At 34.9% G+C, this 26,894-nt stretch overlaps 1 protein-coding gene and 1 non-coding gene across 3 annotated transcripts in view; both read left to right on the plus strand.

Annotated features, from left to right (window-relative positions):
• Positions 1–24,973, plus strand: part of LOC126972173 (synaptic vesicle membrane protein VAT-1 homolog-like) — a 64,880-nt gene extending 39,907 nt beyond the window's left edge. The window contains exons 4-9 of one of the 2 annotated variants that reach the window (XM_050818789.1): positions 3,508–3,659; positions 10,923–11,026; positions 14,419–14,474; positions 18,005–18,199; positions 19,571–19,814; positions 22,692–24,973. In XM_050818789.1, the coding sequence (XP_050674746.1) occupies positions 3,508–3,659; positions 10,923–11,026; positions 14,419–14,474; positions 18,005–18,199; positions 19,571–19,814; positions 22,692–22,723 (783 nt within the window). In that variant the 3' untranslated portion in view covers positions 22,724–24,973. The remainder of the gene's footprint in view (positions 1–3,507; positions 3,660–10,922; positions 11,027–14,418; positions 14,475–18,004; positions 18,200–19,570; positions 19,815–22,691) is intronic. The other variant, XM_050818790.1, reaches the window with a different exon arrangement.
• Positions 19,273–19,346, plus strand: Trnaf-gaa (transfer RNA phenylalanine (anticodon GAA)). Its single transcript has one exon. It is a non-coding gene; the product is annotated as a tRNA-Phe (tRNA).
• Positions 24,974–26,894: the final 1,921 nt, after the last annotated feature.

The following is a 26,894-nucleotide window of genomic DNA, read 5'->3' on the forward strand; positions in this document are numbered from 1 at the left end:
GAGGTATTTTCCTATTTATAACTAGCTCGTAACCCGCTACTTAGTTTATGGTCTTGTCCACATACAAAGAAAGGCAAAGGTCTCCCTAGTCTTTGTTCCCTTTTATTCGATAGATTTCTATGGCCATTGGTGTGTGCCCGACCTAAGATTGCTGTCTCGCTCGTTCCGAAGCTCTTAAAGAAGTTTCTAGATTAAAAGTATCTTATATCATTTTCTGTACTCCTGATAAAGGGTGCGCAAAGATTCATTAACAAACAAACAAATCCACATTCGTATTTATAATATTAATAAAAATTATAAGTTTGAATGTATTTTTTAATTATTCAAATTGAAACCTATAATTTGGTAGAGCCGACTATGTTACGCGTGTTAAAGCAATTAATTAACATCTGTTTATTATCTAACATGATCTGCTAAATGCGTTAGTGTTTTACTGTGGAGTTCCTATTCTAATTAAATTATATTATTAAAGCATTTTATATGTTCGTCATTAACACACGAGACTGGGGTTCACTTACATATCACGACGCCGCACCGATCGTGGTATTGCAAACATTGTTTTTTTATTTGCATTATTTGCTTCAATGCAACCAACTATACTTACCGTTCTGCAAACAATAGGTATGGTATAATCTTAATATACTAATATTAATGTTGATTGACTAATGTAGAAATAATAGTTCCGTTTGAAAAAACGGGAAATCATAGTTAAGATCGTATTATCTAAAGCTGATTTAATAGCAAGGAGATAAGCGATAAATACACCTTTTAACTTATTAATAAACGGAATGAGAAGTTACTCCAAGATTCAAATTACTTCTCCCTGTTATGTAATTCTGTAGTGACAAAGGTAAGATAAAGACTAAAGTTTGGAGTAACATTAATTCTCGTTTATGCTTATAGCTTCTGATGCCATAAAAATAATTATAGCTTCACAAACTTTTTGTATGAATATTATTGTGAGGTCGGTACAACATTAATATTATGAGGCAATATTTATAACTTAAGTCCATAATCAACTTTAAATCAAATTATTTACATATGAATTGATAACACTATTTATATAAAAAAAAAGTGTGTGTGTACTTATGTATGCGCGCAAGAAGTTATACTTCTTTGGCCTAGCGAAGCAAAAATCAATAATATGATTTATTCCTCGTGCTATTCTACGTTTGTACAAAGAACAATATTGTAAAAATCTTGCAACAATGGCTTTGACAGTTAATTATTAAATAATGAATACGGCTGTATGCGTTTGAACCCTTTGTCTGTCCTAATAATGGACGAAGAAACCAAAAAAAAAAAAATAGCGAATGTCGCGAGCGCCAGAAAATTATAGGAACCAACTTCACCCTGTTACTTTTGTGTTACAGTGATGCGTGCATCTTAAATTCACTCTCATCATTTTTTCATAACGTGCCTAAAGTAGTATAACTTCAATAAAAACAATTTTTTAAATATATTTAACACAAGACACGCCAAAAAATTACACGGTTACAACAATAAATATATATCTCATGCGATGTTTTGTAGAGACGAATATAAAGTACGCAATGAACTCGTGTGAAATTCTTTGTACTGTGAAAAGTTCGCGCCACTTCGACAGGAGCAAATAAACAGTGAAATAAACTGTGGAAATTATTAACGTTAACCATGAGAAACTCTTAAATCAATAGTTACAGAAAGGGCTTGTTTACATTTTAAAAATATTTTTATAAACAGCATCACAATGTCTTCATTTAATTGATAAAAAATTTGTATAAACTCAACCGTTATTCGTACCTAGTTTGCTACTGCTGTAACTCGTTGGACAAAGTCGGCAGTCTCAAAATGAGGGAGCAGTATTACCAATTATATCGCGCTCTCCTTTGCACTTACACCTATGTAAGCATCCTTTTAGATTACGTTATTGACCATTTTAAAGCCAGAAAAGTTAAGTCAGAAAAACTTAACTTAACTTTTCAAAATATTCGCGTCCAAAAAACATAAAAAAATACAACAATGTCTGTCGAAGATTTTTATAAATTAACTAGCAGTTCCCGCCCGCTTCGCTGTGCAAATTTTAAAAGGAAGGAACGTTGGAATTCGAAAAGTAGCCATACACCATCTAGGATAAATTTCGCATCGAATGGTGGTAGTTTAATGTCGATACAATCAGTGATTTAGGCGTGATTGAGCCTCAAACAAAGACCTTTTTCATTATATATATATATATATAGATCGATAGAAGATTATTTTTTTGTGTTGAGATTATAGATCATTTTAATAAATTTGACATACGTAACTTGACTTTAATCTGCGATTAAAAATAAAATTCACCTTTTTCTAGTTAACTGAAATGAAATTCCTAACTGATAATTTATAAAAGAAATCCTATTTACGTTTAATATTACTGAAAGATTTGTGTGTTGCCTCTTAGCTCAGCACAATGCAAACAAATTAACAAAGTTTAATTGTGTTCTGAATTAGGTGAGAAACATTTGTAGTGTGGAATGTTCTGGCTTCCGTCAATTACATCATTCATTACCCTTCAGTCAATGACCCGGTGGTAATTTGACACGGCTGGTTCAAGAGCATGGTGGGTGGGGCAACTCCTGTACTATAATTGCTGTACGGGTTTATACAATAAGACTAATCTTACATTCGTGTTTCTGTACCGAAATAATGCTCTCGATTAGTCTGATGTAATATTATGTTTGATTACACATAGTTCTGCCCGCGACCACGTCTGCGTGAACTTTAGTATTTTGAAATTATGTACATACAAACATATTATCAGTTGTATGGCTTTATATGTCATTGTCTTGACACGCTGCTCTCGAAGATCATCGAATACATAATCCGTCATCGAGTGTTTTGTCACGTGTGGGCCGATTCTCAGACCTACCCGAAAGGCACACAAATTTTAAAACAAATTAGCCGTTTCGGAGGAGTTTGGTAACAAACATCGGTACACGAGAATTTTATATATAAGATGTATTTTATTTTTTATGATTACGGTTTAGTAGTTCTATCCGTGTGTTTATTGCCATTGTAGCGGCACGCTGTATGTTAGCCTATCACATGTGTTGTTTGACTTCACGGACGAGTAAAAAAGGAAGGATTCCGCGCCGTGATATTAGCAAGTGAAGCACCGTTATGCTAGTGTGTGTGCGGTTACGAGGGATACTAGTTACACCATTTTTTATCCCTTAAATAATCATATATGGCCACAAATACTTATATAGTATCTATCGTTTTTACACTTTTACACAACGCACGACGGCATTTTTAATATATTTTATTGCGACGCAAACTGATCTGTCACAGACGATGACAATTCTCATAATGGCCGCCTATCGGCCTGTAGTAGTGTAAGTGTGTGCGTGTGCGGGTCTATGTATTTACACGTTAATCAGCTTGTTTTGGTGCTACACTGTTATGTAAGGTGACACGGAGTCCTTATTTATTTACTAGTCCGTGGTTTGACTTATTTGAATTCCAGATGATTTATTATTCTATTACCAGGGTCAAGCCGTCGCTCAGCTGGCGAAGACCGTGGATGACGTGACGGTGTTCGGTGTCTGCTCCAAGACCAAGCACGAGGCTCTGAAGGCCAACAACAACAACATTGACCATCTCCTTGAGAGGGGCAGTGACTACACCAGCGAAGTTAGGAAGTAAGTTTCTAAGATGTAAAAAGGCATTTATTTCCTCAAAATTGATTCCTTTAGAACAGGGGTGCTAAGGCTTGAACTGCTCGCGATCTACCTCAAAATTGTTAGACTACGATTGATCGACTCTGAGAGACATCAAGTATGTGTGATGAAGGATTGTCGTGTATGTAGAGTGTCACGATGACATAGATATTAGTTTTGCTGCTCTAAAATATCAATGAAAAATCTCATAATTATTCAAAATTGCGAGTTTATTGGTTCTTATAAAACAAACGCGTTCTAGTGGCTAGAGTTCTAAACTTAACTAAAGAGTGACTTTGGATGTTGAATCTGCATGACACTGCATGTCCTGAGCATACTTTTTATAAGATAGTACGGAAATTACCGATTTTAGTAACCTAAAACAAAATATGTGAATAGTTCTATATCGGATTTTTTTTTTCTCGAGATCGACTCAAAAAGCACTCGCGATCGACCGTTTGAGCTTTAGAATTATTTTTGATGTCATTTCTAATATACTAGATACTACTACCGCTTCAGAAACAAATGACGCTCTGAGAGAGGAGAAGCGGCGCAAGAAACTCTCCCAGCATTCATTTTTTGCACTCTTTTTAATAAAAATAGACAATATTGTACTGTCATTGCTATTGCTATAAAGTAATCATAATCTAGTCCCAGGCTGTCCGATCACTTAGATATTCAGCTGTGGAGTAGTAGGATTCACGACAGAGCCATTTTTTAATAAAACATTGAAATTTATTTATAGATAATGCTTCAACAGTGGCTGTGACTTTTTATAAAAGTGTATACATTTACCCTTAAAGCCATTATGTATCTTATGTAGCCTTTGAGTTTCTTGTTGTACGGGCTTTACTTGTTCCCAATATATGCTGGATCCAGTGAATTAAAATCAGTATTTATAGTGAAGAATTCAATAAAGTTTGTTTATGTCAATACGGGACGAGACGAGCAGGACTTCAGCTGATGGTAATCGATACGCCCTGCCCAGAACAATACAGTGGCGCTCAGAGTTTTAGAGTTTTTTCAAGAATCCTAAAATCGCGCTCATCACCTTGAGACATAAGATGTTTTTAAGTCTCATTTGCCCAGTAATTTCACTAACTTCGGCTCCCTTCAGATCGAAATACAATAATGATTATTTAATTTGACTTGTAAGTTGATTTGTAGTTGTTTATAACCGATTGTTTTTTTTAACATCTTTATAGGTGTAAATAGTTTTTTTTTTCAATAATAAATCTATCATTTGTACACACATGACACGTGTTATATCATTGGGTTAAGCGGAACTGAAGTGGAAGACCACAATTGGCTACCAAAACTTCTCTATGTTAAGTATTTCGCAAGTTGCGACAATAATCAATGGGGTTTTTTATGAGGTTCCATGGAACTCGGTGATGAAGCTCTTATAATGATGAAGAGAAAATTCATCTTTTAGCTTTCACTAACTTAAATATAAGAAAGTAAATAATAATCAACCTTAGACTAGCTAAGCAAGAGACGTTAGAGATGTAGAAAAGAATTTCATCACAAGCTTAGGATAATGTTTTGATTGACACATATTTCTTGTTTTTCAATTAATTTTAATAAACAATTTTGTAATCGTGAATAAATATATCATGTAGATATAATAAAAATGTATGTTTTGGTGTAAACGAGATAAATAATCCCATTTTACAATGACGATTAAACTTCTTAAGAAAAGCAAAAAATAACTAAATCATTGGTAGTAGTAAAAAACAATGACACGTAAAAAATACGAAATACTATTACTGATAGCGTTACATAAACGAGCATGCTCGATCCAGCTCATTCAATTACCCACAAAATAATTTGAGCTCCAAAAGCAATTTTCACTTGAAAAAAAAATTAAATTCTCGATTTAAAAGAGTTTTTAATGAGCCTATTTGAATGTTTTTATTTGTCTTTGAATCCATTCAAATGATGAGAATGTATAAAGTTAGCATAAAGCAGGTGAGTTTTAATTAATTATAAAACCGTCAGTTTTATATTCATGTTATTCGCAATGCTTATTAAAATTTCTCGCTCCGGTGTCATTCTCAAAGTTATTGTACACGAAATTATAATGCAGTCTTATGATTTATGTGAAGACTAATTCGAAAATTGTAACGCGTACGTACAGGGACTGAAAATATGAAATCACTTTCTAAATATATCTCATTCCCTTCGCGGGAATTTTAAGCCGAGCAATGCGTTGCCTGGCCATACTCATATCTCGTGTTTTGTTTGTTAATTTACCCTAATTATTATGAGTGCGTTATTTTTACCACTTTCTTTGTTAAGTATTTTGATGTTCCCCTTCCCTTTAATCGTGCTTCAGTAATCTTTTAGACGTTTTGAGGGCAAAGATTGCCGTTTGAAGTGCTCTTTGAAGTCCGCGTTATAATATTTATACTAGTTTTACAGTTCCTTTGTAATGTGTCTATGTTGGTGTTGGGTTGATAGTTATGGGATAATGATTATTACTTCAGTTAATAGTTTTAGTTTGATAGTGTCTGCCACATAGAAATCTAAAACGAAGGTACTAGAAGTAAATTAGCCACGTTAAACATGTCGCCTCACAGATGACTGATAGATCACTATACATTTCATCGGGATGTCTTTTCTTTTAATAAAATATTATATTATGTTGATTATTTTTCATGAAGAATCTTATTCCTAATTAAGTAATCCGTATTTCCGTAATTTTGGTCACAATTTCTGCAGAAGCCTCTTAATATCCGGAGCGTTGCAAGCAGGTGTAGCATGGTATATATGGGTGTCAGACGTCCTGCAAGGAATAAGCACTTATAGCTTTTCCGTTACCTTAGAGTTTCCGCAGCTAGATATACGGAAATACACCATATTAAGGCGACACTAAATGCCAGCGCCCTTGAGCGATATGAGTTCACGGCTGCCGGCCCGCCATCAATGTAACAAAGCCAATATTTTCAAAATTCTTGCGTGGAAAACAGTTTATATGCTTACAATCCTCGTTATTCACTACTAATCTGATAAATGAACCTACACAAAAAAGTACAAGCAATAAGAAGCTATAAGCTTTTCTGAGAGAAGTACCAAAAAAATGCGTCACGCCATGCCAAAAAACTTGTTTAACTTCAAAGAAAAGTGGTAGTTCAAAAAGGCTCGGCAATGTTAACTATAACCAACAGCAAGCATTAGCAACCTACAAATAAGACTTAAGGATATGTATAACAGGATTAAGTAGTGTTCATAGCTCGAAATGCTATAATTTCACCACAAAACTTGTCTAAAAACACCATGTTTGCGTGTTTTCTGCTTACTCTTCGCCTTAACGCGTTGTTTCACATCCGCGGTTCCAATTAATACTAAATTACAACACACTAGTGGTTTATATCGGTATCGGTCATTTCACTTCTTCCATGTACCTTCTTATTTACATTTCTATGATTTTGACAGCGCGCGTTTTTCTATTGGCGTTATTTAAAAAAGGAACAAATTTTAAAAGATGTCAAGTAACTACAAAATGGCCTCCCTCACATGCAAATCAATATATTTATATTTTGAAATGAAACAGTGTAACCTTTTTTGTACGAGCCTTAGTGGCAACTGTTTTTTTTTGCCACACGCCTGACACTAGACAGGCTCACTGTGCCGCTAACTTCTAATCAATCAGCTTCATCATTCAAAGAAGTGTTTATGGTATTGTAAACAAGAATGCTCTTATGTCAGACAGATATCCCATTAATGTTCCCATAAATAGTCGGGAGCGTGAAACAAACAGACCATTGTCCCAGATCCCATGCTTTCTTAATTGGTTTTTATTAGTACCGATTAATATCCCCATGCGCCTTGTGTTTTAACTCAAGCATTTACTTCATGTGTCTATCTATCCCTACTTATATTATAAATTTGAGTTTAAGTTGTTACGCTTTTACGCCGGAGCTACTGAACCGATTTTAATGAAATTTGGTACAGCGATAGACTGGATCCTGGGAAAGGACATAGGCTACATTTTATCCGGGAGAAATCCATGGCTCTCGCGGGATTTGTGAAAAACTGAAATTCACGTCGATGAGCTATAACTATACCAACAGCATGTTTTATTTGCCATAGCAACTTCCTGGATATAAGATTCATATACCTAATATGTTTAGAACGGGAGTGAAACCGGGAATCGGAACTGGAATTGGACGTGAGATAATCTTGAATTCCAAATTTGGTTATTATTTTTAAAAACCCTTTATCTACGCAGACGAAGTCGGGGGCATCAGCTAGTATATAAATAACTTGTCGCTTGTCCCAAAAATTGTTTCAGTTTTAATTTGATGGCATAAGAAGTAAAGTCTCTTTTTAATAGCAATCCAGTGTTATACTTGAAAACCAACATTATTGTAATTTAGCTGTCGGTCGCTAATTTTTTTTAAGTATAAAAATATCTCATGCTTTTCAATATCCAGTAGAATAGCATTCTACTGGTGAAGGACTTTTGAAAGTCTTAGTAGTGTTTGAGATAATTCCTTAATAAAATTCTGTCCTCTTAAGGTCAGTTTCTATAGGTCCACTAATATTATATATAATTTTGGGCTAAACATTACAAATATTATAAGACTCATTGTGAAGGTAGACCTTTTCGCGAAACAGTACATTTTACCATTCCAAAAAATTATTCAATTTGTTATATAAAAGTAATATCCCTAACTTCTGCTATTAATTATACTAATTAATTTATAACCAAAATTTATGACGATGCGGGTCTCGAACGGTCTACCCAGTTGGTAAGAGCGCTCGGACGGAAACCGACAGGTCGCGGGTTGGAGTCCCGCATCGTTCATAAAGTTTGGTTACAAATTCGATTTGCATTCTAATGTGATTTTGATATAACAGTTTTACAATGAGATTTCTTTTGAAAATACTGAACTACACAATACAATAGCATTTAAATAAAAGGGTCTAATAATGAATCAAAGACTGAATTCCACGATCAAAATTCCTGAAGGGCAGCTGCTCCGTAACGGCCATTCCTCGTAAATAGAAGATATTTTTATATCTGGGAGCTCTTCGTAACGTAAACATCTCGCATTGGTTAACATAAACAAACATCTCGCATCACAATCGGAGGGTAGTCGTAGAAACGGCCGTTGGACTATATCTGTAATTACATCGCTATAAATAAATGAAGATAACACTGATTGAATGTTAAATAGTGTTTGAGAATTACAAGCACGCGCTAATGGAACGAAGGGCCTTGAAATACTATTGTAGCAAATATTTGATTTAACATACTGTTTATGTATATACTTATTTTAATATATATAAATCCAGTGTCCCAATGTTTGTTCTCAGTGAACTCCTAAACTAATGAACATATTTTAATGGGGATTACTTCATGGAGTGCAGTTTAGTCCAACTTGAGAGATAGGATAGTTTTTATTTCGATTTGGGGCCCATAATTATTTTTATATCCAATATTTGTTTTGTATCGACATATATTTTCTATGAGAGAATTCATTGACGCACGGTTTGACAGTTCTGCTGTGAAACAATTTCATTACAGTTAACAACGGGAGCTATGATGTTCTATACGTCATTGACAGGGATCATAATTTACAACTCTTGGTGTTATGAAGTATTATTGACAAATACAGAAAAAAAAACAGTATTTTTTTATTATGCACAGAACAACGTCTGTCAGGTCAACTAGTTTTAATATATTATATAAATCCAGTATCCCGATATTTGTTCTCAGTGAACTCCTAAACTAATGAACAGATTTTAATGGGGATTACTTCATGCAGTTTTGTCCAACTTGAGAGATAGGATAGTTTTTATTTCGATTTGGGACCCATTATTATTTTTGTATACAATATTTGTTTTGTATGGACATATATTTTCTATGAGAGAATTTATTGACGCACGGTTTGACAGTTCTGCGAAATAATGTCATTATAACAACAAGGAGCATATTTAACGAAATAATTCTTGTGGTTATGAGATATTATTGACAAATTCATAAAAAACAGTATTTTTTTTTTCTTATGTACAGAACAACGTCTGTCGGGTCAGCTAGTACATATAATAAAATAGTTCATTCCGTTGTGTCTGTACCGTTAATGAATGAATACATAAAAAGAAGAGCAATAGATCACAAATCAGCTCTATACATTTTTAAGATTCTTCTGTTTGTCTGCTTGTCTGTTTTTACTGTTAGTTTGTTGGCGCAAATTCCTGAAACAACTGAACGGATTGTTTAAATGTATTGGAGAATAATTCAAATGAGTTTGTTTCGTTGAAGTCGGATTTTGTATATTTTATGATAGGTATTTTAAATGGATTATATTCGATACATTGCATATTTTGTCTTTACCCAATGCGTAATTCCACTTGACGAAATCGCGTCGCAAAAACTATCGATCCGTCAGAAATAAAATGAATTTAAAATCGTCTAAAAACAGATTTCTTTTTGTTTTTTTTTTACGGACAGTGCGTTCGAGTCTTTTTAGCGGGTAATGTTTGACATAGATCATAACTGTCAAATGCGACAAACTATGTTTTTCAACTTTAGAGGTGTAAAACATAATATTATATTTTTCTCTCTCTATGTCTGTAGGAGGGTGTAAATACTACGTAATATGAGGCGGGTCTACCTAAGTAAAAAATTGGAATTAAGTTTATGGCAACGAAGTATAATCCAACTAAGTTTGAAAGTTAAGAGTTGCTTAAAATGTAGTGGATCTCGGCTATCTCCGCTTTTTACATGATTATAGCCGTCATCTGTCAATCTATCAATGTCTGCACGTTTCATACAATGGAGTGAATATCTTTTTTCTTAGAGAGTTTCGCTAGGTTGAGTTAAATGCGTTTACAAGGACTATTAAATGTAGTTTTACAGATAGATACATGTTGATTTTTTTTATGAAATTAAGGGACCAGGCGAGCAGGACGTTCAGCTAATGGTAATTGATACGCCCTGCCCATTACAATGCAGTGCCGCTCAGGATTCTTATAAAACCCAAAAATTCTGAGCGACACAAAGTCTCATTTGCCCAGTAATTACACTAGCTTCGGCGCCCTTCAGACCAAAACACAATAATGCTTACACATTATTGCTTGGCGCGTTGTGGTATCCATAATCTAACCGGCATCCTGTGCAAAACGGCCTCCCACTGGTACAATTATAAGATATAAGTAGACTTTCTTCACTATTGCATTGAACTAACTACCTAATAAAAAATGTGGAATTTCATAAATTTGTTTTCCCCGCAGGATTTCCGCCGATGGTGTCGACATCGTCCTGGATTGCCTCTGCGGAGAAGAATGCAACCGTGGATACCAACTGCTCAAGCCAATGGGACGATATATTCTCTACGGTATGACATTTTTTAATCTCTTTACACCCTACATACCATAGATAATTTATACGTCTAAACTCGATAGAGCCTCTTGCTGCTAGACACCCGATAAAAACAGTATTATTACTTCAGTGTGCGTGACAAGCTACTTCTTACACTCGCGATTGTATGTCACTTTGTCCTAGAGTGCGTGTGTTGCTCAAAATAGAGGTTAACTATCAACCTCAATTTTTTCGACGTTTTCAAAGCTGTCACGGTCTATCTAGACGTATAAACTATCTTAGGTGCATGCCATCATTGCTGTCTCGCAAAGTCACTCGTGGACCGATATAGGTACGGACTACCATTTACAAGATGCAAAGAGGATGTAAATACTAGAGGCGGGGGACTGCCTAAGTAACAACTGAAATTAAGCTTAGCTTTAGCTTATGAAACGTGCAGTTTTTTGACAGAAGTTTGAAATAGTATCGCGATTGGCCAAGAAGTATAATACGGCTAAGTTTGAAGGGGAACAGTTGCTTAAAACGTAGTGGATTTCAGCTATCTTCAGCTAGCCGTCATCTGTCAATCTACCAATGACTGCACGTTTCATACAATCGATTGAACTCTTTTTTCTTAGAGAGTTTCGCTAGGCTGACAAAAAGAAGAAGACTGGAATTTACGGAAAAACCGGTTTCTCCACTCGTACTAATTATATGGCTCCATTCTTATTATTTATTTAATTTAATATTTATATAAACAATACTAAAATATGCTTATTAATTATTATATTGTTACAATAATGAATATCATCTAATTTTTACCTTATCAATATTTAAAATAAATTAAAATTATTATTGCCAGATTTGTTTTATTAAAAATATTGAAGTCAAAGTTTTATTTTAAAAGTCAAAGTTTTTATTTGCATAAACATTTTAGATTGATGTTACATAAATATTATAAATTACATGTGCAAATTTTATAAAATACATTTCTAAATCATTAGTTACAATAATATAAATTTAACAGCATTTAGTAGCAGTATTATATAGTAGATATATAGTCAAGTTTTTAGTTGAAAATATTCGTCTAATGAATATAAGCAGTTTTTAATGAAAGAATGCGGTAACGTAAATTATCGTAGGTAACTAACTACAGGCTAGGTTTTATTGAAACAATAACTAGAATATTTCTAGGCATATGAACTACACGCTCATCATTCTGATTCGAAGGAATTTATGATATTTTCTATTATTTTATTGAAAAAAATACCTGTTACCTTGTTACTCAGTTTCTGTTGGTGGTTTTTTGAGAAGGGCGGCGATGGCCAAGTTGAAAACTTAGAGAAAAGTCATGTCCTCGATTTATATGAAACCAATAACTGCATATTTAGTTGTTTAAAATTAATTGAACTTTTGACGAAAATCGACACGAATTTTTTTTCAAAAAAATACACCTGTATTATTGAACCAATAAAAGGCATTTATTTTCTCAAAATTGATTCCTTTAGAATTCTTTTTGATGTCATTTCTAATAACTACTAGATACTACTACCGCTTCGGAAACAAATGGCGCTCTGAGAGAGAAGAAGCGGCGCAAGAAACTCTCCCAGCATTATTTTTTTGCGCTCTTTTCAATAAAAATATACAATATTGTACAATCATTTCTATCGCTATAAAATAATCACAATCTAGTCCCCGGCTGTCCGATCATTTAGATATTCAGCAGTGAAGTAATAGGATTTACGACAGAGCCATTTTTTTATAAAACATTTAAATTTATTTATATATAACGCCTGAACAGTGGCTGGGACTTTATTATAGAAGTGTATACATTTACCCTTAAAGCTATTATGTATCTTATGAAGCCTACTAGAATTAGTTACAAGCAATCCCTTATTTCTAGTGTTATAATAATGAAAATAACTATTAAGAGCAAAAAGGTGACGTTTTTTGTGAACGTATGTTAAATTGACAATGGACTTTGTTGCTGATAAAGATCAATCTTTGCAAAGATATGTCTTACTTAAAATTATAGCTAGATATGCAGTTAGGTATTGGTTTCTTATAAATCGAGGGCATGACTCCTTTCACGACTTTTGTCTAAGTGTCGTAGTTTCCGACTTGGCCATTACCGCCCTTCTCAAAAAGCCACCCTGTATTGCAATAAAGAAATATTAATTGAAAAGATAAGTGTGATTCGTGCAAAACAATTTTAATATACATAATAATTTAATTCTTAATTGTCGGTGTGCACTCGAGTTCTAGAATCTTCACTTGAGCATAATGGATCTATCACAGAAAGTTGAGACGATAACGGAATATTGACATCAACTTGAGTGCACTATGTACTTCAATAAAAGCCGTTTCAGCTCATTTTTAATCTTTAATATCGCACGTTCATTAATAATATTACTTTTGCGGACGGAATAAATGTTGTTTCTAATTATATGAATAATATTATTGGTCTGCATTAGAATTTCGCATCCCGAATTTGAGTCGTTACTTCAAACGATCCGACGAAACGAAATCCACGAATGAATGAAATGGGTGAGAAAGGTAAAAATTCAAAGTGGCAAACAACCTCCATAAAATAATAATCTTTCCAATCCCAAATTCAGGAGTGTAATTTTTAATTCTAGAGGTTAATTTAAGTACCATACGTGGTTAACATATTTTTTTGATAATCACTATTTTTGACAGTATATAGTGGCTTGTATTTTACAACATCTGGCAATAAGTAAGCCTTAAAAATCAATAACATTTGCTCTCTCTACAACGAGAACTGTCAACTTACACCAAGCTTATCACACTATGCACGTCTCTTGTAGACTTAGGATTATAACAGCGGTTCCATCAATAGACGACCTTGTATAGGGCGAACGCTTTCAAATACGAACACAGATATAATCACTTGTATAAATCCACAGTGGCCAATAGCAATTGTTTACGATATGTTGTGATTATTACTTGACCAAGGAGCATTCAGTATCTCGCGCCCGCTCACCTCAGTTGGTTGACTGAATGGTTAGCTGGGAGTTTACTGGGCAATAAGGTCCATTCAACCCTGTAGAATACAACATAACATGTGCACCCTGATTAAGCGCCGAAAGAACAGTGCACGTTCAATTAGTTCTACTGCAACTGAAATCATCATTATCATAATCTCAGCCGGAAGACGTCCACTGCTGGACAAAGGCCTCTCCAATAGATCGCCATGACTATCAGTCCTGCGCTGCCCTCATCTTGACCAGATCATCGTGTTTTGTGTTGTGGGAGGACTTTACTGCCGTCCGTCTATGTGCCTTCCCCACTGCCACTTCAGTTTCGCAACCATCTGGGCTCTGTCGGTGATTTTGTTTGACACTGAAATAATAGCCAGTAATTTAAGAAATCAAAATGCATTTTGGAATAATGACTTTTATATTGCAGGCTCATCAAACATCGTGACCGGAGAAACGAAGAGTTTCTTCAGCGCCGCCCGTGCCGTGAGTATAACATATAACTGGCTGATTAATGGACTGTGAAGCTAATGTTACACACTTTGGAATGATACACTACATCTTGAACACAATCGCGCTCAATAGACTAATTTGAATTTAAAATATATACATTTCATATAAACCGACCGAAACACTAAAAAAAAAAGTAATGTTTTAGTGTTTCGGTCGGGGCGAGGTCCTGACTGCGTCCCTCCAATATATCTCAATAGAAAAGAGTTAGTAAATGTTAATCAATTTAAATATTTAGGCCATTTTGTTACCAGCACTCTGAGTGATGATGATGATATAGAGAGAGAGAGAAGAAATTTGTCAGTTAGGGCGAACATGATAATAAGAAGATTTCAGAAGTGCAGTAGGAATGTCAAAAAGCTACTGTTCACCACCTACTGTCAGTCCTTTTATACAAGTAACTTGTGGGTGAAGTATACACGTAAAACTATGAACATTTTTAGAGTTCAATATAAAAATGCTTTTAGGATGTTCTTGGGATTACCACGTTTTTGTAGTGCATCTCATATGTTTGCCTTATACAGAGTAGATGATTTTTATGCTATTCTGAGGAAAAAGATTTTTTCAATTAGGGACAGAATTAATAAAAATGAAAATAGTATATTAAGAGTCTTAAATAATGTACATAATTTTATTAATAGAAAATGGAATATTATTCTTAAATCTAAAAATAAATCTTTGTAATATTATTAATCCTAGAATAAGTTAATACTAACAATATATGGGCAATGCTGCCTGAAATAAATAAATTTATTATTATTATTATTAATATATCTGCGCATAATCACAGTAGAATAATATTAGGGACAAATCTCTGTATTCAGTTAATTAGTTTCGCCGAAAAATTCTAGATTCAGCGAGATTCTAGATTTAAACTGTTAAATTTTTTTAAGTATCTAGTGAAATTACTACGCCGCTCAGCTTTTTTCTTGTTTTTCAATGATACAGCGGCACTGCATTATAATGGGCAACTTACCATCAGATCACGCGAAGGTCTCGCTAGTTTCGTCAAATTTCGTCAAAAAAAACTAATTCGGAGACTGTTTTTATGAAAAAAAGGTATGAGACGAGCAGGACGTTCAGCTGATGGTAATTGATACCTGCCCGTTACAATGCAGCGCTGCTCATGATTCTTGAAAAAACAAAAATTCTGAGCGGTACTACAACTGCGCTCGTCACCTTGAGACAAGATGTTAAGTCTCAATTGCCCAGTAAATTCACTAGCTACGGCGCCCTTCAGATCGAAACACAATAATGCTTACACATTACTCCTTCACGGCAGTAAAAGGCGCCGTTGTGGTACCCATAATCTAGCCGGCTCCTTTTGCAAAGGAGTCTCCCACTGGTAAGACAAAACTAACTAATAGACGATCTGTATCGTTACTATATGCCGGTTTTGTGAACCAGCGAAGGCTTCGTGCCCAAATTCACTTAAGCATTACTTAACTTTGTTGAAATGAAATTTGATACAATATTAAAAAAGAATCCTTCACATATTACTTTCGTACAAAACCCAAAATAAAACATAAAAACAGAATTCCTTTCACACAAACACACTAAGCCCCTTACCGCATACCTCGGGCGTATTATAATAACTCTCGATAATCGTATTGTTAGAATATTCCAGAAACCGTATAACACGGAAACGGCAACATAATCCTCGAGTCGTAACAGACGTTTAGGGATTACGTGAACGCGCTTTTTGCAACGTTTTGTATTATGCGGTGTAATACTAACCAGGCGAATGTGTTTCATTTCTGTGGTTACACTACATTGGTTTTATGTGGCATTCTACTGACACTAAAGGGAAAATTATTAAACGAACTATCATTTAAAATATTTTAATCAGTACTTTCTTCCACGTACTACAAAGCTGTGGAATGAACTTCCTTGTGCGGTGTTTCCGGGATGATACGACATGGATATACCTTTGTAAAATAGCATGTACACCTTCCATAAAGGCCGGCAACGCTCCTGTGATTACTCTGGTGTTGTAAGAGAATGTGGGTGGCGGTGATCACTTAACACCCGGTGACCCGTACACTCCTTTTGTCCTCCTCTTCCATTAAAAGAAAACTTATGCCAAGTATTCCTTTTTTTGATAGATTTAAGTAATCATAAATATTATTTTATAATTCACTAGCTGACCCGACAGACGTTGTTCTGTATAGGTATATAATAAATAAAATAATATTTTTATATGAATTTGTCAATAATATATCAAAACTTCAAAAATTACATCGTAAAATATGCACGCTGCTGTTGTAATGAAACTGCTTCTCAGCAGAACTGTCAAACCGTGCGTCAATAAGTTCTCTCATAGAAATTATGTATGGACACATCAAAGGAAAAACAAATTTGTTGTTTTTATTTAATTTAACAGCATTTTCCTATTTATTCACCTTTTAAACCTTCTCTGGACTTCCACAAATAATTCAAGACCTAAATTAGCCAAATCGGTCCAGGCGTTCGAGTTTTAGCGAGACTAACGAACAGCAATTCATTTTTATATATATAGATTAAAGAGAATTTCTTTAGAAATGCGAAGAAATGTATTAATAGGTACCAACTTAGATAAATCACGTAAAAAGGATGAGCAAAAAATGAACGTTACTTTGTATTTAAAAGCTATACAGTGAAATTTAAATTAACATTCTTTCAAATTAATACCTTATTTGGTAGCAGTAATGTTCAAGGTCTAGTTATTGTATACGCTCATCAGGAGTAGTAACACAACGTCACGTGCGAGACGGATGCGAACACGAGGCACGAGCATTTTGTTTTAGCAACTGAAATGTAATTAAGTAGCGAAATGGTTAAAACCGTCAAGTTAGTTACATAATTTTGTTAATTAGAAGGGGCACTTACCTGAAATATAACACTCCATCCTTTTTAAGTATACTTACTACTCGGCTAAGTCGAGTTAGCACGTCTTTTGTCGGGCGATGTATATGCTTTTACAACAGTATCCCAGAAAATATTCAAAACAAAAGTATTACGTACGTAAAGTATTATTACCACAGATTGGGAATGGAGCGACCGCCCTCAGGCTATTAAATAATAAGTTTAATTGTACAATGTTACTTTGTAAATGTTACTTTAATTGTAAAACATATTTTTGATGAAAAAAGCCCGCTGAGTTTGTTGCGCCCATTCTTCTCAGGCCTGAGGCATTCATTTTAGGAATGGGTGGTAGTTTTTTGACTTTCAATAAGTGATGTCACATCCTATTTTGAATAAAAATATTTATTTTAATTTGAAAATTTTAATTATGGATATACCTACTGTTATTTGGACAGTTTTTCAGTTTTCAAAGTGTTCAGTAGTTTTTCACTGAACACTTTTTCATTGCGTGGCGTTTTATTCAAAGCGCGGTTGAAACACAACTGAATGAAAACTTTTTTTAGAGCTTCAGACATTTTTTGTGCGTAATTCTAGTTGTTTTATTGCACGACAATGAATAATTAATGTCTAAAACAGTGCATTTATGTAACTTTTCTTTACAGTGGTGGCAAGTGGACAAGGTGTCCCCTATTAAACTGTTTGACGAGAACAAGAGCCTGGCTGGCCTGAACCTGCGACACTTGCTCTTCCAAAACGGGCGCGCCGACTACGTCCGCCGCGCTGTCGACCGCGTGTTTGCTCTGTGGCGCGAGGGCAAGGTCAAGCCTATCGTGGACTCCACTTGGGCCCTTGAGGATGTGAGTACTATACCTACTCCACATTAAAAAATTAAAGCAATAATAATATACTTATACTCATTTAAAAAGAAGTAGGTAATATAAAATCTTACAAAACAAAAACAAACTTAATTTGTGCCTTGTCACTCAGTTCTTGGTCTAAATTTACAAATAAATAGATGGAGCCACAACCAGAGAATTGAACGGCACATACCAAGATTTACGGCCGTTGCGTCACTCGGACGGTTGGCTCAGTTGATAAGAGCGCTCAAACAGAACTCGAGATGCGCGGGTTGAGTTCATCGCATCGTCGTTGAGCGCATCGTGCAGAAATTTGGTACAAATTTGTTGAAATATATTTGACATCGCAATGTCAACATCAATATCAATAATATATTTTACTAGCTGACCCAGCAAACGTTGTATTGCCATATAGAGCAATAAAAAAATTTTGGGGTGTAAAAAGTAGATGTAACCGATTCTCAGACCTACCAAATTGATCGTACTACAATTATTGTAAGTATTAATCCATTGCCATGTTGCAACCCTATAGCGGATTTGTGGATGGAACAGAATAATATAAAAATCGAGATACAAAAATAGGGCTTGATCGTAGAGGGTTTAAAATTTAGGGTTTTACGTATTTTTTAATAATGTATCATAAAAAATAAAAACAAAAAATTTCGTCCAAAAAAATAAAAAAAAGTTTGGAGTGGACCACCCTTAACATTTAGGGGGATGAAAAATAGATAGTAGCCGAATCTCAGACCTACTGAATATGCATATAAAATTTGGTAAAAACCAGTAAAGCCGTTTCGGAGTAAGGTAACTCACATTGTGACAGGAGAATCTTATATATAAGATTATAATTTAATTGAATGAAATGGCAGAGTCGAGTCTCGTACAGGATCTTATCGTGAGTTTTAATGTACGTCTCTATAAGTTTTACATCCTCAAGTCTATCACATAATTATATTATTCATATTTTTCGTCACAGGCAATACAGAATCAACTGTAAAGTAGATCCTGTAGATGAAACCACAACCTGAGAGTTGAACAAAAAGCAAACAGAATTTTATAACGAGGCGGTACTCGAACGGTTAGCTCAGTTGGTTAGAGCACCGGCACGAAACGCCGGAGGTCGTGGGTTCGAATCCCGCATCGTTCATAAAATTTTGTTTATCAAATTTTATTTGTGTCTTAATCCTAGAAGTGAGGGTTATCACTTTAAAACATAACATATTGGCAAGACGTATCGTTTCTTTAATCTGAAATTTCACATTAAAATTCGCATGATCAGGATAAAAGAAAATATGCATAAACACATATGGAACAATAGTCGTCTTCTTATTGCTATTCATTCCATTAATATAAAAATGAATGTTTTCTTAGGTTGGTGAAGCCATGCAGAAGATGCACGACCGTAAGAACATCGGCAAGTTGGTGCTAGACCCATCTCTGGAGCCCAAACCAAAGCCAGCGACGCCGGCCAAGGGCAAGTCAGGAAAGGAAAAGAAGCCAGCCAAAGAGAGTTCTGAGGAGAAGAAGGACAAGGACTCGAAGGAGGAGGAGAAGAAACAGGAGAACGGAGACAAGAACGGTGAGGAGCCGATGAGTAACGGTGGCAGCGATGAAGGTCAGTCCTGAATTATTGTGACCGAGCATGCGTACTCCATAGCCGCAGAAATAGTTGCTTTATACGAGCCTCTTACACGTTGCGATTGGATTTATTTATATTTTGTACACATATAGCTTTTATACCTCATCAAATTAAATAAAATCGTTTGAAAAGAAACCTGAAACCGCGTTACACATTCTCTCTGAATGTGGTCCTTTAATATGTAAATGCAGCATCTCTTTGGGAAGTCTAATTATTTATTTATTTTTATTTAACAGTGGCTATCATAATAGATCACACTAGTTGCAGTGAAATAGGGCTGCACTGAACTATACCAAAGCCTTTACAAACTTTATCCATATTTTCTTACTAAAAATCCCAATATGTCTTGTTAATATTATTAATAAAAGTGTAATAATTACACAAGTACCTAAGTTATATCTAATTGTATCACATGGTCACCAAATACAATATAACTTGTTGATGAATTAATAAAAACCAAAATCAATAAAGTTTTGACAGCGTCCATTTAATTATGTATATGCAAGTAGTTAAATATTTTATGTATTTTGATATTTCATTATTAATAAGCACCTAACTTTTGTTAGTAAGCATAAAGATTTCAAACAATAGCAGCACTAAGATGGGTAAAACATTTTATTCACATACCTACATGCGTAGAATTATAGAGCGGTAGAATTTATAAAAAGCATAAACAGCTTACAGACGATGCTTCATTTAGTTTATCGGGCTTTATGCATAACAACACTTGCTTTCCAGATAATCGTCTTACAAGTAAAGTAGGGTTATAATCTCGTGCTAGAATTGGCTTCAGTTTGTAGATTTGTAATTTTTATGATCGCTTATGAACAACGATGGATATGTTTATAATTATTATTAACACAGCGTTACATAAAATATATTTTGCTTGTTATGATAAATAAGACGTTTAACATATCGAAAGCCACTTGTTGAGCCCTTAATATTTCGTTCCCGGGTACGAGTTTCTTAGACACTATATATAGCTCTTTTAAACTGAAAGAAACCATATAATATGTATGCGTCATTCTGGTTCTTTCGTCTTTTTTACCCAGGGGATCGGGATAAATCAAAATTTAGGAACCGGTTCTTACAATTCTTATATCACGCTAGAACCGAGACCGGTTTCTTCGATATATGAATGTAGTAGCATCAATCAAAAGATATCGGTGACAAATATCGGAAAATTAAGTTTTTAAATTATTATGCATTGCATGTTGATTTTTTGTTCACAAAAATTATGCGACAAATTAATTCTTCTCAAACTAATTAAAAAATTCTAAGAGGTAAAAAGTATTAATAGGTATAATTAATTAAACAAACTCCAATCACAGGTATTTATCCGATTTTTGATCAGAATTATTTTGTGTTTTTGTTTCTCTAATCCATGCCCACTTCCACTTAGGTTTGTCAAACTTAAATCTGCGCGTTGAGAAACCGCCATCTTAGTGACGTCATAGAGACGCCAGGCCCGGAATGACATTTCTAAAATCACTAATCTTTTTCTTTAATGGTATCGATTGAAAATCTACGAAACCATCTGCTTGTTGAGATCTCGATACCGTTAATATGAAAAGGTTCCGACACTATTTTAAAGCACGGGGGTTATTACCATTGACTACAAATACGAACAAAACAATAGGACTTCAATTGCTTATATGTGTAAGAGGTGTATATATTTATATAGGTATATATATTTATTTGGCTTTTATTACGCACCGGCTAAACGCACATGAAAGGTTTCGCGAAGCCATATTGTATTTAATTAATTCGAAACACAAGCAGCTTTTTTATATTAATTTATTATCGATTTAATAGTAGCATTTATATAATTGATAAACTTTTATAAATTAAAAAATAAGTGTGAAAGCTGCATCATTTGCGTTTAGCCAGCTTGGTCATGACAATTCGGGTCTTAAAAGATCTGTATGTTAGTAGAAATCTTAATTTTATTATATGGCTTGATAGACGGCCGAGTTCATTACACCTGTGCATTATTTTTAAGTAAGTAAGAGCAAGAAGAGAGAATTTCAGACATCGAATTACTTTTTCTTTCATAAAACTTCTTGCTTCGCATTTTATTTTGATATAATACTGAGAATTAAATAACGACGCCCCCTGCCCATATTATTAAAAATAAAGAACTTCTAAAATTGGTGATGATTCAATCTTCAATTTACCTGACTGATGTCAATCAGACAAACCGTTAATTATTATGCCTAACAAATTGTTAATTAAAAATCAATTATGTAAAGAAAACACTTTAAAATATCTACAATGGGCATGTCTGAAGCCACTCTCTATTTTTGTGATATTAAACAGCAAACTATTGACCGACTTTGAATTTGTTTAAATATATAGATTAATATCAACCAAACTTCATATCATGCTCTGACGACTTTGTCCGGCCCTGTTTGAGCACGACGTAAAGGTCAATGTCCGAAATTTTCTCTGCTTGGCGGTTGGAGACGAATATATCGCCCGTCCATCAAGGCGAAAAGCGATTACTTGTCATAATTTTTGTATATTATTATATCTTCAATAATTATCATTTATTATTAGAGTTGATTATATTTTTGTTCAAAGTATAGGTAATTATTATGTGCTTTTACAACAGCAGTAATGCAACTACAAATGTTCACATGTCATATTTATTTTATATAATTTTTTTTATATCCAGCTTTGCTAATTTAACGAAAGCGCATTAGAAGTTACAAATTATGCTTCGCTCTTGTAATAATAATTGTTTTCAGGTTATTTTTCATTGATAGGTTTCTAACAGTGTAATGAAATAAAGCATTTACATAATATTATTCATAATTTTTTTTTATGTTCATGTTTTTAATTAAATTACAGAGTCCAAGGAGAAAGAAAAAGAATCTAGCTGAATTGTTTCCCGGAGACCTGGACCAGATAAACCACCGCCATTTTATTATTTTAGTGTTGCTAGTTTTAGCGACGCGACCGAATGCGCCGAGATACACGCCGTCAGTCGCATAGCATTACGTCGCGTCGCACACATGCGCTGAGGTCGCACACCGCTATTATTATGTTGCCTCATGATTTAATTGATTATTTATCTTGTAAGTTCGATTGCGGCTCTGTCCGACGTGTTACCGTCTGTCATGATTGACAACGACTAACTTTTTTTTTCTCTTTGAACCCAAAAAGAGGCAAAGGTAAAAGCTATTGTCGTCAATCACGTTCCGATATAAGGACTGCAGATAGAGAATACGTCTGGACATTGTATTTTTATTCTGATTTAGATTAGTTTTTGCGTTGTGTTTATGAATTCACCACATTGCATAATGATGTTGTTTGTATTCTAAATAACGGTGCAGCGAAATTCGATCGAGGAATTATTTAATCCAATTTATTTTTATACTTTTTTATGTGGCCTACGTTCAATAACGCCAGTCTCATAGTTTAAACGTTAAGTCTTTATTTTAGTATGAGATATTTTTGTCAGCAGTTATTTTAACGGCTATTGTATAAGATGCAGAGATGCTTAATCTTTATGTATGTTAAGCTTTAATATTTTATTAGTAAATGTTTAAAATTTGGCCCTGACATCCCTCTCCCTGCCCGCAGCCATGCTTCTGTCTTCGTCGCTATCTCGCTAACCAAACAAACCTCTTGTGTGTGATATTTTACATTAGTCGTGCTAGAATTATTTAACTTTGATACTACCCACCGTTTTCCAAATTCATATAACTTAGGAGTTAACTACTTCATTCCATTTATGTAGTTTAACATATAATATTTTGATTCCTATATATTGTAATGGAATTATAGAAACATGTCGTTACATATTATGTCGAGTAGCGAGACAACGACGAGCCTCGTAGATCTTTGTATATCTGGCTTAAGTAAATTCATATACTCTGTGGCATATTTTATTCATAATTAGTACTAAAGTATATTTTTATAGACAGATGTCTAATAATGTCTTAAAAGGCTTTCTATGTATCTACACAAAATATCACATATCTAAACATTCACACATTGTATTAAGAAACATTTTTGATAGTAATATTACTCCCGATTTTTATTTCAATATACACCTTGTAGTGTTTACGGATATATTTCTGATAAGGTTGTAAACTTTGTAAGGGACATTAAATTCTATAGCTATTATCTATCGAGTAACACTTTGGTAGCAATTCTACGGTTCATTTCAAAAATGGAAACTACATCTGTCTCTTTCAATCCAAGAAATGAAAGAGACAGGTATAGCGTTGAGATAGAATTGCTTCCACGGAGTACTTACCTACATTTTATCTGTGTAACATATCAAAATGCATGTAAAGGATACAAAAGAAAGGCTGAAAAGTAGTTCTCCGGTGGTACCGGAATAAATTGAGGCTAAATCTTGCAAAACAAACTGCTCAATATAACCTGCCGAGTTAGCGGAAAACAAGCACTGACGTAGACATTTTTACAATCTTTATACCCTTTTTGAATATTTTGGGGCGAGCGTTTATATGAATTATTGAGCGTCATTAGAATTATTTATTAGAAAACTAATTATATCATTTTAAAATTCATGTGCTACTTAAAATTGATATGATATTTTACCCTTTTTTTAATCCTGAGTAAGATGATTAAGTAATATTGAGTTAGAATATTTTGAAATTCGTCAAAGATCCCTTGTTGTAAGTTCGCCACGAGCCGCTTCGTAACGTAAGGTGGCTTGGTGCTAGCTTAGTGTTCTCGACTCGCTTCTGTCTTTCGGACCAATATCTCTACGCTGTAGTCTTCTTATAATCTTTGTCGCTTTATGTGTCAAATTCGTGCGAATTTTCTTATAAATGTAAACATATTTGTGTAACTATATCGACCTGTATAATGGTTAGATTTGTCTAAATTTTCTTATAAGGATATCTCAAACTCTGTTTAATTCTGGAGTGACTGCGCCGGGGTGTGTAAGATGAAATTGTTGTAGGTTAGTAGCGAAAAGTGGCCAATATATTTATTGTTTGGGAAGGCAGGGTTGTGGGCGCAGTCAGCCCAGAAGTATTTAAATAGCTGGGTCGTTACCTAATGTTCTAATTTTGTTTTCTAAGGGCGGGCCAGTGTGATATCTATAATATGAAATGGATAAATAAATATGTATGATCTGTAAAAATGCTTATAAAGTTCTTTTATTTCATCTCCTTTTTCTAATTTCTTACAGATAGTGATAATATTAATATCAAAATTCATGTGAGTGTGTCGCGCCCTGGCAGCCATATTTATTTTAAAGAGTGGTAAAGGCGTGGTGCAGCCACACCATAGAAAGTAGCAGACCAAAAATTCGCTAAAAATTGCTCACAGTGCTCAATACAGGGCCGCACTCGGACCAATTATCCGGCATTACATAAAGATATTGCCGCATCCAATATACTCGCTGAAACCAATATTCTCAGCGATTCAGGCTGGTTTGCATCATATTTGCTGTTAAAGTTAAACTACTGTAAGTAGTCAGCGTTACTACGCTGACTTTAACGTAAACTGCGAAATGTATTGCACCATCGTAGTCCTTGGCATAGTTAAAATTAAAAAATGAAATATCGCTATTTAACATTAACAACAGCTATAAGTGGCGAAGATTGGACGGTTAGTTATAATTAATATTATTTTTGGAAGTCTACTAATAAGTTAAATGTAAAGCCTGGCCTGCCAGTAAGTGTGGAAGGTTTATGCGAGAGTAGGGATATAGCCCATTTGTTTAAGGAACACTTTAAAGTGTGTTCAACCTTGGGTTCTTCTAAGGAAGCGCTGAATACTGGGTCCGTCATGTCCGGTGAGCTGTTTAATGTGTCGGCCAAACAAATAGCTAATATAATTGCCAAAATGTCACGTGGCAAATCGCCAGGTCATGATGGGCTCAGTATAGAGCATTTGAAGAACGCAGGAGTCCATTTACCCAATGTACTTGCCACATTCTTTAATCTCAGTCTTAATCATTTTTACCTACCTGCTGCACTCATGAGGACTATTGTTGTACCAATAGTTAAAAACAAAACGGGTGACTTATCACATAAGCGCAACTATAGGCCCATTTCTCTGGCGACTGTTGTAGCAAAGGTGTTGGATAGTGTGCTTGACTCAGAACTGCAAAAACATGTGCAAATTCATGCGGCACAATTCGGTTTTGTACCCGGACTTTCTACTGAAACTGCCATTCTGAGTCTCAAGCACACTGTCCAATACTATACTGATAGGCGGACGCCTGTGTATGCCTGCTTCCTTGATTTATCAAAAGCATTTGATCTTGTTTCGTATGATCTTTTATGGAAAAAACTCGATAAGACTGGCGTGCATACACAGGTGCAGCGTCTCTTTCAGTACTGGTACGCTAACCAGACCAATAATGTAAGATGGGCTGGCAGCCTCTCGGATGCGTACAGGCTGGGGTGCGGGGTGAGGCAGGGGGGGTTGAGCTCACCCATGCTCTTCAATCTGTATGTCAACGAGCTCATAGTTGGGCTCAGCAGCGAGCGTGTCGGCTGCTCGGTTGATGGTGTTTATATAAACAACATTAGCTACGCGGATGACATGGTGCTGCTGGGTCCAAGTGTAGGCTCTATAAGAAGGCTGTTAGCTATCTGTGAAAGGTATGCGATGCAACATGGGCTCAAATATAATTGCCAAAAAAGCAACTATTTGGTCTTTAGAGTCCCTGGTAAGAATATATGTAATATTCCGCCAATGAAGCTGAATGGTGTTGAGCTTAAGAAAGTTCAACATTTTAAGTACCTTGGACACTACGTCACCGAAGACCTCGAGGACCAAATGGATATTGAGAGGGAACGCAGGGCACTGGCGGTGAGGAGTAATATGCTGGCTCGCAGGTTTGCTCGATGTAGCAGTGAGGTAAAGATAACGCTTTTCAAAGTATATTGTCAAACCTTCTATACGAGCAGCCTGGTCATATACTCAAAGAACGCTTAGTGCCTTTCGCGTTCAGTACAACAATGGTTTCAGGTTGATGTTGGGGCTGCCCCGCTTTTGCAGTGCTTCGGCAATGTTCGCGGATGCGAGGGTGGACGGCTTCCATGCCATCCAACGCAAAAG

This window comes from Leptidea sinapis, chromosome 25 (assembly GCF_905404315.1).
Source record: "Leptidea sinapis chromosome 25, ilLepSina1.1, whole genome shotgun sequence".
Taxonomy (NCBI): Eukaryota; Metazoa; Arthropoda; class Insecta; order Lepidoptera; family Pieridae; genus Leptidea; species Leptidea sinapis.